The sequence below is a fragment of the Ciconia boyciana genome, chromosome 7, assembly GCF_034638445.1.
Source record: "Ciconia boyciana chromosome 7, ASM3463844v1, whole genome shotgun sequence".
NCBI lineage: Eukaryota > Metazoa > Chordata > Aves > Ciconiiformes > Ciconiidae > Ciconia > Ciconia boyciana.
This window is the reverse complement of record NC_132940.1, coordinates 21,897,896-21,912,366: the sequence shown is the minus strand read 5'-3', so window position 1 is coordinate 21,912,366 and position 14,471 is coordinate 21,897,896. Positions and strand designations below refer to the sequence as shown.

The window sequence follows — 14,471 nt, the reverse complement described above, 5'->3', positions numbered from 1 at the left end:
ATGGAACTTTTAATTGTCACTTGAAAGAGGACCACTTTTAATCTTTGAAGGTTACAGAAATGGCTTTTCTGAGATAGTTTATTTTCCAAATTTTGATAGGGTAACTAGTGCATTGCTAAAGATGAAATAATTCAACTACCAAAATGCAAATTGGCATTTGTCAACAAACAAGAGGAAAGAAATTATTAGTAATTGCATATTAGTCCACGAAACAATCCAAATAGTCAAGTGGAACACTTGCTAGTAGATAAGAGTAGTAACAGTTTGCTACATGAGCAAACAGCAGTGACATGATTTTCCTTTTCTGTTACCTGTTAGTGAGGGATCTTCTGTACCGTCTCCAGATACCTGGCCGTGAAGATGAGCATGGTGTGTCGGTGAGCTTAAGTGTTCCTCTTGTTCTCGCAGGGAGATGGAATTTTTGTGGGGTACCTTGTTCAGGCTCGCACCCAGACTGCTCACAGGGTTCGTCTGTGGGACATCTGTGATTTTCCTGCTTGATGGCTGATAAACCTGACTATAGTGACCTATGGGATGGTATGCTGGTTTCTCAGATTTGCTGTCATCTTCATCATCATCAATGATAACTAATTCTGCACGGATAACTCCATCATATCGTGACAACTTTTGGTCTGCTTCTGCATCATCATCATCAATGCGCTGATAACCCATGAAAATCATTGTTACTGGTTCTGAATCATCCACGTAACATGGTACAGCTTGGACAATGCTGTACTGAACATCTTCCTCATCTTGAGGTGCAGGGGATGTTTCATTAAGATGGCAGGGACTTAAAAACCTTGTCTCATTATGTCTTTCTCTTGTATTCTGGTAAGGTTTTAATTCCTCATATGCAGCTTTTCTTTCTTCATTATGTATCATCCTGTTCTCAGGGTTAGTGTGCACTTTCTTCTCTGAACGGGAAAGTACTGGAGAGGGAGACTTTGGCTGCATTGCCTTTGGAAGATCAAGCCCATTCGCTTTATGTTGCTGCATAAAGGGTTCTGTTTTGGAGGAGAATTCTGTCTGATGATTGCTAAATCCATTCATCTCTCTTCTGTGCATGTCTTCCAATTTTGGTCCAGGGACTAATTTATCTTTTTGAGGAGTAACTGGCCTGCAAAATTTGTTTGCAAACACAGGCTCATGATACTCCGTGGGAGACTGGGAATTTTTTTCAGTTGCCTGCCGTAGCAGGTCCTCCACCTCAACAGGAGCAAGTTCATCCATCCCATTTTGTGTTGTGCTGCCATTTGAGGACACTGCATAGACTGACTTCCTGCCATCATCATAGACTTTAATTCCTGTCTCTTTAAACTCCTTTGAAGGAAGAGGTATTGTTGATAACACTGTGTTTTCTCCTGTCTTCATGTCTTTTTCAACTTTAATTTCCATGGCAAACAATGCTGGTGAAAGAAACAAGTGCTTAAACTGATAATGCAGCAGCTGCAAGAAATATTATAGAAGAGTACTGACAGTGATAGAGAATGACTGTCAGAATGAATTATCAAATACATGGAAATTATCACATACATAACCAATATATTGGATTCTCATTTTGAATGCCCCCTTCCATCCTGTCAAAAGTTGAAGTGGAAAAAATTATTTTTGTTTGGATCTAATTCTGTGAGGAAAAATAAGCTGTTGAGGAGCCAGTTCTTGCTACGTGATCAACTGAGAAAGCCAGATTTAACTTTGGTCCCTGGTGTTGTGCTGGGCCATAGCAGTTGTAAGAGCTCAACCTGCTACAAGACTAAAGAGTCTTGGGCACTCAGAAGGGTTAGGAGGCTTTGCAGTAGTTGGGAAATAACCAGACTACTGCTGGCTGCCCAGTGGGTGTAAGTACAGATAGAAAATGTGAAATGTATGATATGAAGGGAGGAACTACTTAAAGTTACACCAGGTAGAGGAACAAAGTGCTGGAAAGAAGTGTCAGTGTTGAAAACACTTGATCCTTATTCTCAATAGCACATACCTTAACACCAGTGTCCCACCTCTCAGTTTTGATGACTTTGCTTGATAACATAACGTAGCTTAAATGAGAACAACATTGTCCCATATCTATAATGTTTGTCCTTCCCTTAAAGTGTATTAGATCCAATTTATAGGATGTCTTTGCACATGTGGACACCCTTTGGAGTTACTAATAAGCAGTACCTTTTCTCTTTTCTTCATCATCGGTGGTAGCATGTGCTGTACTTCTCAGTGCAGAAGGCCTGAAATACTTGGGAAGGTCAGGTATGCTGGCATATATGTAGTCTGCTGCCTCTGAATAAAGAAGATCCACAAAGCATGTAGTATGTTTTCACTGACTTCTATAAGAACCTTTTTAAATTTTTTTTTTTTGACTAAACATACCTTTTTCAACTCCTGCTTTTTCAGTCTTCACAGACTAGAAAAGAGAACCATTAAGAATAAAAGTGATTAGTCAGTTTTAAGATGTTAACTAGACAGTGCTTTGCTTTACCTGATAGTTTTAACTTTTTGTGTGCACGGCTTCATAGTGGGAAGGGACTAAAAGTGGAACTTGCTTAGTTGGAGCATGGCAAGGGAGAAAGTGAAATTTTTCTGGTCTTTTTTGCCAATGTGATTCCAAGTCACACAGGGAAGGACAGGACATTACAAAGTTTTAATCAGTGACACAGCCTCACACTGTGGCCCAAGCTGGTTGGCTTCAAAGACTTTCAAAGGCTTTACTTTGGCTTTCCAGTTGTGCTTATCTCCCCGTATATCTTTAGAGAGGGAGTGTGTGTGTGTAAGAACAACTGGAGAACTGAAGTTTAGTTTCATTACTATATTTTTGAGACAGTTTAAGATTATTTTCAAATATCAAAATGACTTTTTGACAAAAAACTAATGACTGATAATATATTAAGTCATGTTTTACCATAACTCTCTCAGGGACTTGGGGGAAAGCATGATGCAGTTTAGCTGGGCACATCACCTGAAGGAGTATGAATACATCAGCCTCTGTACCTCTTATGTCTATTTCTGGCTGAGAGGCAAAGTTGCTGGTTGGTATCAGTGGCAGTGCTATTTTTTTGAGATGTGCTATAGATGAGTAATGATAGGAATTGCTCCCCCACCCCCATAAACAAGCAAATGGAGACATTTGGGCACTTGAACAGTGTAATGTCTTGACCGCTCTTGTATTTGAACTACTGTCACTTTTGTCTAAAGCTCATGACCACTCAGAGGATCCAGCTAGTTCCCCTTTCCGTGGTTGTTATGATGAACGAGTAACGAGTTGTACTTCTGGAGTAATTTGGCACTAACCTTTATTATGTCTTCTGTTGTTTTCTCAATAGACTTAAGTTTCTTTAAAATTGCTTCTTCCTTAGCTGAGACTTTCATTTCCTCTCTTTCCAGAGTCTCAATTTCCTTCTCCAGTCTGCAATCACAATTCCCTTTGATTTAATACCAGGCAGAGAGCAACATTGCAGATTGAATACATTGTGAATGTGGACAGCAGTGGGGCTGGTTCTACTTACCCTGACAAATTTTGCTCTAATATGAGATCAGCTTATAATTTCACATGCATCAGGAAATACTGTGAAATAGTATTCTCATTTAAAAAAAAAAAAAGTACCTGCCATAGATTCCTTCTGAGCCTACTTTGAAAACAGTGGCTGAAATTAACTTATGTTTCAGGAGGGAATAGATAAGGAATATAGGCCCCCACAGCATTTCCTCATCTCTAAGCAAATTTTCTCTCCAACATTGTCTCAAGAAATGTGATTACTCCCTTGTAATTAAGATGTAGGAATCTAGTATACAGACACCAGGGTTATGATTTTATTTGTCTCTTAATTTTGTATGTGTACTTGTACACATGATGAAAAGAAGCAAATTCTTTTGTTGTAAGAAAGTCAGAAGAATGTTCTTGTAACTGGTAGTACTTAAAGGGCTAGAGTACATCACCCCATATGCTAGATTTTAATATATGTAGCCAAACTGTATTCAGGAGGATCCCCTGCGGAGGAAAGTTCTAGTCAATCTACAGCTAGAAGCTACAATTCCAGAAGAACCACCTCTATCAATGGAAATTGAATTGCATTCGTGTTTCTGAGGGGTGGAACAGTTATCATTTTTTTGATAAAATAATAATGGCATTTGCAAGTAGATTTTGTAGATAAAACAGCTCTTAATTAATTTTCTAATATGAAAATGAATACAGCTAGACATCATAATAGTGATGTGCTTTGCAGACTACTTTTATGAAGTGATAAGTTCATACTTGTGTGGATTTTGAAAACTAAGCAACCTGCATAGTGGGAGGATGCTCAAGAGACTAAAGTCTGAAGCTTTGTTGTTTTCCAGTCTGTCTGGGATTGAGAATGAAGAATTTACAAACACCCAGGATGATGAAGGGGCTTTCTGGGGGGGGGGGGGGGGGGTGTGTGTGTGTTCAGCTCCAAGATGCCAAGACAGTTCTCCATGGTTTTGCATGTGTGAACGTGGGTTCTGGGATTTCAGAATTCTTTGTTTTGGTAAAACAGGTGTAACAGTGTTTGACTGACAGCCTGAAGCTTGATTCTTCAGGGGAAAAACTCTTGATTAAAAATGCAAGATATTGCTGATGTGGGGTGGGTGCTATTGTAGTGTTCCTGATAGACTAGACCAGAGCTTGTGTAGCTACGGACTTAAAAATACCAGTAAGTTTTAAGGGCTCCTCTTTGGGACTGTGTACTAAGGCTTTTACAGGCATACATGTGTCCTTTTTAGTCACTCATTGGCATTTTGTGTCCTTAATTCTCTGGCAAAAGTGCAGAAATTTTGTTTCTGGAACGCATTCCTTTTCAGCAGAACAGCAATCATGTAAGACATATTGATTCAATGCATCTAGGACAAGCAGCTAGGAAGGTTAATGTTTGCAGTGTTTGCTCAAGTAACATCCTCACAAGTATTACCAATGAATTTACAAGAAAAAACTGGGTAGTTCACATAGGTGGGATACGTGTTGCATCAAGTACTAATAGGAATCACTTTCTAAGATTGCCATTAGGTGAGACTTCCAACACTAAGAAACAATTTTTAAGGGTGTATTTATTAGAGGAGGAGCCACCTTGATTGTATTCAGGTCTAGTCTCTGAGAGCTTTGTTTTACAAAGACTACAAGCCTACCTCTTATGAATACCAAATATACTAACTTTGGATATTCTCTAAGACAACAGGATATTCAGCAATTGACTTATCCCTGTCAGATTTTAGCAGAGCAAACCAGAAGCATCTTGCCATTTAAGACATGGCTGACGGGCTAACTATTTTCTTACAAAACCTTTATAGTTATGTAAAAGGGAGATTGAAGCTCAGCAGTCAAAACTTCTTTTGGGCTATTGACTTCTGCTGTAGGTTTGTACATTATTTAAAAGGGGTCACAGCTCCCTTTCCCTCCCCTCTTTGTTATATGTTAAATCTATGTTACATGGTTTCTTGCATATTAAAGCTGAGTACAATGTTTAAGGCATCTTCTTCCTAATTACAGTTTTTATTTTCTTAGCACTAAGATGTTTGACAAAATGTTTCTAGACAGAAAGGTCCAGGGTAAAATATCTAATCTCTGTGTACGTGAGAGAGGGAGAAAGCTGTGTCTGGTTAAAGCACACCTCTAAGGTAAAGTATCTCAGTCAAATTCTTTTCTCTGGTGACTAAGGCAGTGACTTAAGCAGGTGTCCCGTATCCTTTTTTTTTTTTTTTATTCTTTCTAGTCAAGACTGTTCCTTTCTGTATAAGTGCATATTTGTTGGGTTTTAGATAGAAATTTGCCTTACTAGCCTAGTAGTTGGGAAGTCACTTCCCCATGAAGGTCTAGAATCAAGTCCAGATTTAACTCTGAACTGGGACTTGAACTGGATTGCTCATGCTCTAGGTGAGTGCCATATAGCTTCAGTCTCCTGGTTCATCTGCCTTTTATTTTTGGGATTGTTTTTGGAAGAAATTCTTTTAACTTAAAGAAAAAATACAAAAGCAAATTTCAAAACCTTCCATATTTGAGTGAAATGTGTCTTCCATTGTTTTTGAATCCATGTCAGAAATTGATGACTGTAGACTTAGGGCAACAGCAACTGATATTAGTAGTTGCTGAGACCAGTCAGAATAGAGTTACAGCTAGATGATCTGAGCCAAAGTTACAAATAGAGTAATGATGGCCTATAACCCTATAGAAAAAATTGTTTTATGTTTTGACTTATTCTATAGAATGTGCTAGGATCCACAATATTACCCCAAAGTCAACATTAATAATAGAAATCTGTCCTCCCTTTAAAGTAAACAGACCAGAAAAGTTGAATGCAGGCTGGCAGAGAAGGATTATTTATCTCCTTCTGTGTGACTGCTTGAGGAGTCTGAATAACACTGTGGCTCTTGCCCTATTTAAACTCAGATTTGTAGAGCTACAATAATAAGATACTGTGTGGACTTTTATTTGTGAGAATACCCTCTTTTGTGAAACACAAAGGTATCACAGACCTGAGATGTGAAGAAAAATGCATTGAGGATGAAAGTAAAAGCTAAAAAAATATTTAAAAGCAGTTAACACTTTGGACCTGAGCTCTGCAAGATGCCCTTAGGAGCCTGCTCAAAGGTACTGATTATAGTGCTAAAATATAAAATTTTATAATGAGGGGGATGAATATCCTTGGAGGGCTATAGAAGAAACTAATGCAATGACCATGTGCCATATTTCTGCACTTCTTACAGAATAGTATTTGTTTAATATATTGAAATGTTGTATTTTTACTTGAGGCTTGATCGCAATGTTAAGGTGAAACAAGCCAAGCCTTATTTGTTTCACCAACAACTAAGGTGAAAATTAATCATTAAAAGCTCACAGAAGCATAATGAACTGAAGAATCATTAACCTTTAACCTTTACTATGGGTTTATTTCAGTCTGGACTCTAAACACTCCTAGACACATAGGTGGAAGAAGAGGAGGAAAAATCCTGGAAAGGTATTTTTTTAAAAAAAAAAGGGGGGGGAGGGGAGAGAGAAAGATAAAACACAACCCCAAATAAATCAAAGATGACAAACCCCATATAGTTATCTGAGAGATCAAGAAAATAAAGTATTATTTAAGCTTATATATGCTCTCACACCCATACCAACACCCACTTCATATGGTAATTAAGAGGACTGATTCAGTGCTCAGTGGGGTTAGGGAAAAATTCTCATACCGATGTAATGGGAATTGCATGTAGACCTTCAGTATCTCTTTTGCACTCATACTTGCATATAGACATAGATTTGATGGTTCATTTTCAGAGGATGTTGTGAGTGTGCACGCTGGACTTTGTTGAACAGAAACTTTTAAAAGATGCAATATATACAGTTCAAAGAAATCAAAGTTCTTTTGACTTCGTGCAGTTGAAGAGTTAGGCCAGAATCTTTCTGGTGTGTCTTTAGAAACTTCTAAATCAAAGAAATTTTTATGAAGTTACATCACAGTTTGTATTTGTCTTGAAAGGGTCTAGCAACTACACTAGCAATTATAAGAAACTATCTTTTGATAGTGCTGCTGTGTTTTGTAGATAAATGGAAGTATGACATAGCTACTGTATTAAATCAATCCTTTGGATATTTGTCCTTCTCCCTTGAGTAGCGTTCGTTATTTGAGAGGGGAAAATTAGTATGGAGGTGTGGATGAAAGAAGGAACCTTAGAAGCTGATACTAAATTGGAGGTTTCTGTGCCAAAGTAGTAGCTGAATTAAGAAATTCTACAGAGCATACCTGACTGCTGCTGGCCACCAGCTAATCTGCTTGGGTTGGCAACACTGCCACCCCAGAAGAAAAATAAACGGCTTAAGAATGAAAAGCAGATAGGAGGATACCACCCTGGTGAATACTGGACTGAGAGGAAAAAGCAGTTTAGCAAGTCATCACATGTTTTGAGGTGAGTCAAATGCTTTAGCAGCTCTGGAGTCCATGTAGCCTTAGCCTGCCTTCACGTATCACATTACAAACCATTGAATAGACCTTAGTTAACTGTGATGTTGTTTGTGCATTTTGAAGTATGTTGTTTAGCAACTAACTCCATCAAGAATGAGTGCTATTTGCTCAGAAGAGAAAATGGGACTCCTAATTCGTCATTCAGCTTGTACCCTGACCAAAGACATGCTCACTTGGCTGACTGTAACTTCTAACATGTAAAGAGGGTGAATAGGACAGATAATGTAAATGCTGTTTTTTGTCTGTAACCAGAGCATTCAGCTGTTTGTGTGCAAGGTGGTTCAGGCCACTCGCTATTCACTGTTTTGTTGCTGATACAAAGAATGGAACTCTCCCTCTTATCAAAAAATGCTCAAATCCAAACTGATTAGCAGACATACACTAGCTCTATTTGACACCCAAGTAAAGAATGTTTCAAAACAGAAGTCCTATTTAGGAGGGTGATGGACAGGCCCATGCCACTACTGGAAATAATCTGCCTACAATTGCAATTGTCATCTCAGCGGAAAGAAACAAAGACTGGTCCAAGGGTATTAAAAAAGTCTTTAAAGTGATTCAGATTTTTTAACTGATGATAAAACCCATGCAGAATAATCATTGGAGTGGACAGAATCTATCTGAATCAAGTGACGTTTAATAATCAGATGCCCAGAAGAAAGAATTCTACTGAGCTTCTCAATAATATATCTTACTGCTTCAGCATGATGTGTCTACATGACCAGTTTAGCAATCTTTGATTTACAGGGCAGGTCAAAGGTATGACTTCACGTATATGTAGTCAAGCAAGCTTTTGTTAGCTTGGGTGCTATATATGCCATAGCAAAAGCACTGTACAAGTACTGTATGGTGCATATTTTGTGCTTTTTAGTGGACTTTATTCATACTGAACTCTGTATTACTAGGTTTCTGTATCTCTGCTGGCTGGTTTGAAACTGGGCTGGGTATGTCTGAACAAAATGTAATGATATTTGGAAGGCAGCATGGATGTTTTTCTAGAGGCCTTTGCTAGACAGCTATTGAGGAGTGGTAGAAAGTATAATTTATAGCAAAAGATGCTTGATGTGAATAAACCTGCTTAAATTCCTAGTTCAGAGGGAAGTTCCCACATGACTCCAGGTATGTTCTTCTGCCTCCGTTCTCCATCTGTAAAATCAAATGTCCTTGTCTGAGTCCTCTGTGTATCGTGAAGATAAAAGCTGCCAAAGGCTCTAAGGTGTGTAGATTGTTTGGTTATGAGAGTAAGTATATCAGTAATGACGATATTTATTTTGATATCAAGGCCTTACAAACGTCTAAACTGTCTTTAGAACTTCAGCAATGGTGAATTAAGTCCTCTGAATTCAGAGTGGCTCAGGAATGTAATTAGGAGCATTTCTGTACTGATTTTTATTTCTAGGATGCATTATACCTGTGAAGTTGTTATTGTAAGAGTGAAGGCAGCATGTCATTTTGTGTTATACTTTCTTTGTCAGTTAATCTTTTCATTTTATGCTGATGTAATTTGTCTGCTTCATTTCACTACAAATAAATCTGAAGTATTTCAGATGAACATCGAGAAGTAGGAATCATTTTAAGGAGAAAGCAATTTGGTGGAGCTTCCCAGGAGAAGGTCACAGGCAGGAAAAGTTAGTTGGTAACACTTGTATTAACAACAAATGGCTGTGGAAATACTTAGTTCACCATGAAAAAAATCAATTGTCATGAAAGAGCAGCATATATAAAAATAAAAGAGGAACCATTCACAGGTTCTGTTAAGGAAGTATAGTAAAACAAATAGCCTTATATTGTTGGAAAAAGAATAATATTTTTAATAAGAGGAGAAAGGCCAGCAACTGCAATCAAACAGTTATTGCAGTTTTTTCCACTGTAGTGCTTACAGTTGCAAGTGAACTTATTTCATTTCATTTTCTTCAGCATTTAAATTGCTGGTTTATGGACAGAATATCAGCCATTTTAGATATACAAACTTTACTTGTAATTAACTGAATCTGGAACTATGTAGGAAAAGAATTCATACCTAATACATGTCTCCTAAATGCAGGCATATAAGTAGAAACTATTAAAAAAACCCAAACAAACAAAAAAAACCCCCACCAAAAACAACACAACAAAACAAACCTGTTATCCCTGCATCCCACCTACATGGGAAAGGAATTCTAAAATGAAATTTTTTTTGTACATGCTGACATGTGAACCAAGTCTCTGGCAAAAATTCTAGTGGGAAGGTAATAGGCACATTTCTATAGTCAGGCTGTTACAGGCTCAGGCATATGTCAAGTGTACGAGCTGAGGAACTTCTGCCTTGTTCGGTATAATATGTGTGCTCTGGGACATGTGATGCAGTACTAAATGTGTGGTCTTCCCATTCACAGTGTATCTGCATCTAGTCCTTGTAATTATCAAAAAATAGAGACGGGCTGAGATGTTACTCCAGGATCCATGTTGTGATTTAAGAAAGCAATCGGGGGCAAATGATGGGTTTGGCACTTTCATTTCTCCTTCCTTAAAGCACAAATGCATTTAGAAATCTTCCTTTAAATGCCTATGGGCATCTTTTAAAAGACCTGGAAGGTTCTAATTCAGATAAACCTTGAAATTTATAACCCCTTGTCAACTTTTGGATCCAGTCTCGAATTAAAGCAGAGGGGATATTCCTCTGTGATACTAATTTACCTACATGAATTAAAGGAGTCTTTTGGGTTTGAAGCTCCAGCTGGATTACTGTTTTACTATTTGTAATAGTGATAAATTCTAGTCATGCTAAAAAATATATATATATATATGGCTATATTCATAAAAGTAAAGCTCACGATGTGCGTTCAGTTTTGGTCTCTGAGGAAATAAATTAAGGCCACTGAGCTGATGACAAATTCAGGACACTAATTACAAAAACAGTATCAAAAGACTCTACAGCTGTAGTTACAAACCCAGGATTCTGCAAGACAAGGAAATGATATTACGTATGTGAATAATCAACCCTATTTGCTGAAATCTCTGAATTAGTGTTGTAGGAAGATTCTTGAGTCCTAATCCTGCATTCCAGGTCTTCTCAGGGATAGGACAGGAGGGACCCACTGCCAGTGTTGCTGTGAGATAGCTCAATTACAATGACTCAGGTGCAGAGAACCCTAAAGGTATGTTATGAGGTGACAGACTAGACTTATATGCTGGAGATACAGTATTCTTTGTGCTAAAATATTTCACTGTTTTTAAGGCATTCAGTATGTCAAGAGTTCAGTAGCTTTCCTTTTTAGTGGCATAGACATTCACAGATCTCCACTATAACAGTATCGCTTGTTCTTTACTTGGGTGTTGTCAAATGAATTTGAAACAGTGTAGAGTAAGGTTATGTCAGGAGAATAAAAGCATCCTTCCCCCAGCATAGCCACACACCAAATCCAGTTCTTGACTTGGTTCTGAGACTTAAAAAAAAAAAAAAAGTTTTCAAGATCTCCCATCACCAAATTTCTTAGGGCATAAAGGAGATCTCGGCTAAACCTCCAGCTCTTACTCCTAGTCAACAGGACTTTGCAAATCTAGTCTACCCTCCCAGTGCTTGGAGAAGGGCTGAACTTCCAGTGGGCTGGTGGGGAGCTACTTGCTCAATGCAACTTCCCTGTTGCTCCTGAGCCACTCCTTCCCCTCATGGCTCTTTCCTGGTGATCACACTGTCATAGGGACCCCTCTTGCATGTTTTCATAATCACAACCTGCTGGGATGTTTTTAGAGCATACTGTCTACCTCCTAGCACTGCAACAAAGAATGCCAGAGGTGCGTGAAAAGCTGTTCTGCTGAGAAAAGTGCTTTCAAGCAAGAAGTCACCATAATTATAGAACAAACTAGCACTAGGCTGCTGCCTGTCAGCCAAGAGAATTATTGTTTGTGTCAGAGAGATGGAGTAAGGAGGGAAGTGGGTGGGAGATAATTGGAGGAGGTAATCTTGGTGACAACTTTGCCAAAAGTGTGTGTAGGAGGACAGTGGAGGAAGAGGAGAGTACGGAGGAAGATGCTATTGAACTGAAATAGAGGAAGAAGCCTCCAAAAAGGATGATAAAACTTTCCAGCATCTAAAGAAACAGGAACACTTCATCTTTTCTGTGGGTGCTAATGAGTAGTACCAGTCGGTATGCCTGGACCTAGGGAAGGAGCTGATTGTGTACAGAGCTCTGTGGTATTTGGGAAAGGCTAACTACAGCTAATAAGTACCCTAGAATCACGTCCATAGTAAATAAAGGAGTCATATATGAGACTGTCTATGCAGTTTGATGTTAGCCATATGTGGTAGGAAGGCACTAGGCTATGAGATTTGTGGGAACATCTCTAATAAAAGGTAGAAAAAGGCCTTTGCTATAACAGGCTTCTGGGAATAAATTGAGAACAAACCAGCATGGAAGATAAGTGAAAGTAAGGCAAGTAATACTAATGGGGCTAGGCAGCTTGTACTGTTCTGAAGTGCTGTGTTACCATAACTCAGAAGTCAGATATTAAAGGCTGCGCAGGGCCTAGTGAAACTGAAGAACTTTTAAAACTATTTACTGTTATTTTGAAATTCTAATTCAACAATTGCTATCTCGGAGCAAAACCCATATACTGTGGCTTACATCTATTGAGTATAGCATGAAAAGGGTATCTGGAATTAGAGAAATGAATACTCTCCAAGATACTTATTGTGCAGTTTGATAAATTCACAGTATGGAAGCTTGCATTGTGTATTCTCTAATTCTAGCTAACCAGAAAATATAACAAAGACTGCTTTTTTACTCTGTGTATCAAACTGCATATGTTTAGCCCTTGCTGACATTTTAATCTTCTGCAAAATAAGGTAGGACTTTTAAGGGACCATTTTAACCCAGACAGAAGGGCAGGGGTACTACCCTACCTGAAAATTTCTTGTTCCAGCTCATGAGTCCGTTGTTGGTCCTCCCGATTCTGCTTTTGCATTTCTTCTTGCTCTTTTGGAGCGAGAGAACTAAGGCCATCCAAGAGCCATTTTTCTCGCAAGGCTTTTTTCTGATGGGGAAAAATACAGACAATAAGTGTACTTTAAAAGTTAGGCTATTCATTCATTTACTGTATTTGTCTTGATGCCATAGGCATGACCCACATCCTTGTGCTGTATCTAGCATAAAGCCCTGACAGTGGTGAGTGCCACTGAAAGAAATACTAAAAAACGTTAGTGTTTTGAGATTGTTCTTAATGAGTTTGGTTTTAAGTCAATGTCCCATTTTATTAGTCCACCCAACAAATAGGTAGAGGATGTCAGTTGCTACCTGTAACAGATTAATATTTATAAATGGATCCAGTGGTATGTTTGTCCTCAATAAAGCAAAACAGTTGTATCAGAGCGTACATATTACAGACTTGTGCAAAAGGCCCCAGTCTGAAGTGCCATAGTTTTATTTCAATAGCCCCGATTTCTGGGGTCATGGCATTGCATAAATTCTGGGAGGGGGTATAAAAGGTGAAATGTTTCTGTAAATAAGGTTGTATAGGGGGAAGAGATCTCTAGGGAGTTAGTGATGCAATGCTACCTCTGGAGTTTACAAGGAACTTGGGTAATTATGGTAGTGAACTTGCATTTCATCTGGTGAGGATGTGTGGGGTAAGAGTGGGACTGGAAAGGTGCAGCATGGGTTGCTGATGTCTGGTTAGTGTTTCAGCAGACCTGCTATGTATTTAGAACTGCTGTTGTAGGGGTAATCCAGGGCTTACATATTTAGGTCCTGACCTGTCTAATGCCTGTGGACTTCTTTCTGTACAGTAGTGGCTTACAAATGGGTGTATTGCATGGGTACAGGTGAGCAGATCTCTCAGCTGCGTTTTCAAGTTTTGAAAAATACATCTGTACGCACTGATTGCTTCCTACATCTGCTTTACAATATGAAAGGTGGCATCTGAAAGTCATCAGAGGTCTCTAAAATATTCCTGGTGGGGGAAAAAAATGCATGGAGATAAGTTCATATTTGCAGGTTAGAGGTTGTAAACCATGCAAACTTTCTTGTGTTCTTCTTACTCTCTTCAGTCTAACTCAGGAATATAAATCCAGTTGCTGCCTTGGGGAAGAAGTGGGAGTCAGGCATCCTTAGAAAAACTCTTTCAACAGGGGAAAAAAGCATGCATATAAGGTTTTTAATTAACCATGAATTTTCCATTTGTAATTTAGATTCCTTGAGCTGTCTGATTTCCATGTTAGGTTTTTTTTTTGGTTTTTCCCTATATAGTTTCAATGATTGTAGGATGTGGATGAAGATTAATTTGGATTTTGACTATTGCAGCTTTGAGGCAGAGCTGTGCCCAGCACTGGTGAGAAGGCTGCATTAATCTCAGTGCTGCTTGCAGCGGCTGTTGAAATCCCTACCTGCATCCTGTGTGTTGAGTCGCTTAAACTGTCGCTTCCTACACTTTTCTGTTTACTGTATGCTTTACACGAGGTTATTACTGAGGCCCAACTGATGGAGAAGGATGCATGTAGGACCTGATTGCAGTGAAATGCAATTTTCAACTTGCTTGATGTGTGACATACAT

The 14,471-nt window shown here is 38.7% G+C and overlaps 2 protein-coding genes across 5 annotated transcripts in view; one reads left to right on the top strand and one right to left on the bottom strand.

Annotated features, from left to right (window-relative positions):
- FRRS1 (ferric chelate reductase 1) overlaps positions 1–14,471 on the top strand; it is a 71,679-nt gene that overhangs the window by 40,141 nt on the left and 17,067 nt on the right. The gene's annotated exons all lie outside the window — the stretch shown is intronic.
- The window catches only part of PALMD (palmdelphin), a 53,545-nt gene continuing 39,208 nt past the window's right edge, over positions 135–14,471 (bottom strand). The window contains exons 5-9 of the mRNA XM_072867168.1: positions 12,826–12,956; positions 3,277–3,391; positions 2,359–2,392; positions 2,158–2,268; positions 135–1,406 (exon numbers count right to left, since the gene is read on the bottom strand). Of these exons, the coding sequence (XP_072723269.1) occupies positions 268–1,406; positions 2,158–2,268; positions 2,359–2,392; positions 3,277–3,391; positions 12,826–12,956 (1,530 nt within the window). The 3' untranslated portion in view covers positions 135–267. The remainder of the gene's footprint in view (positions 1,407–2,157; positions 2,269–2,358; positions 2,393–3,276; positions 3,392–12,825; positions 12,957–14,471) is intronic.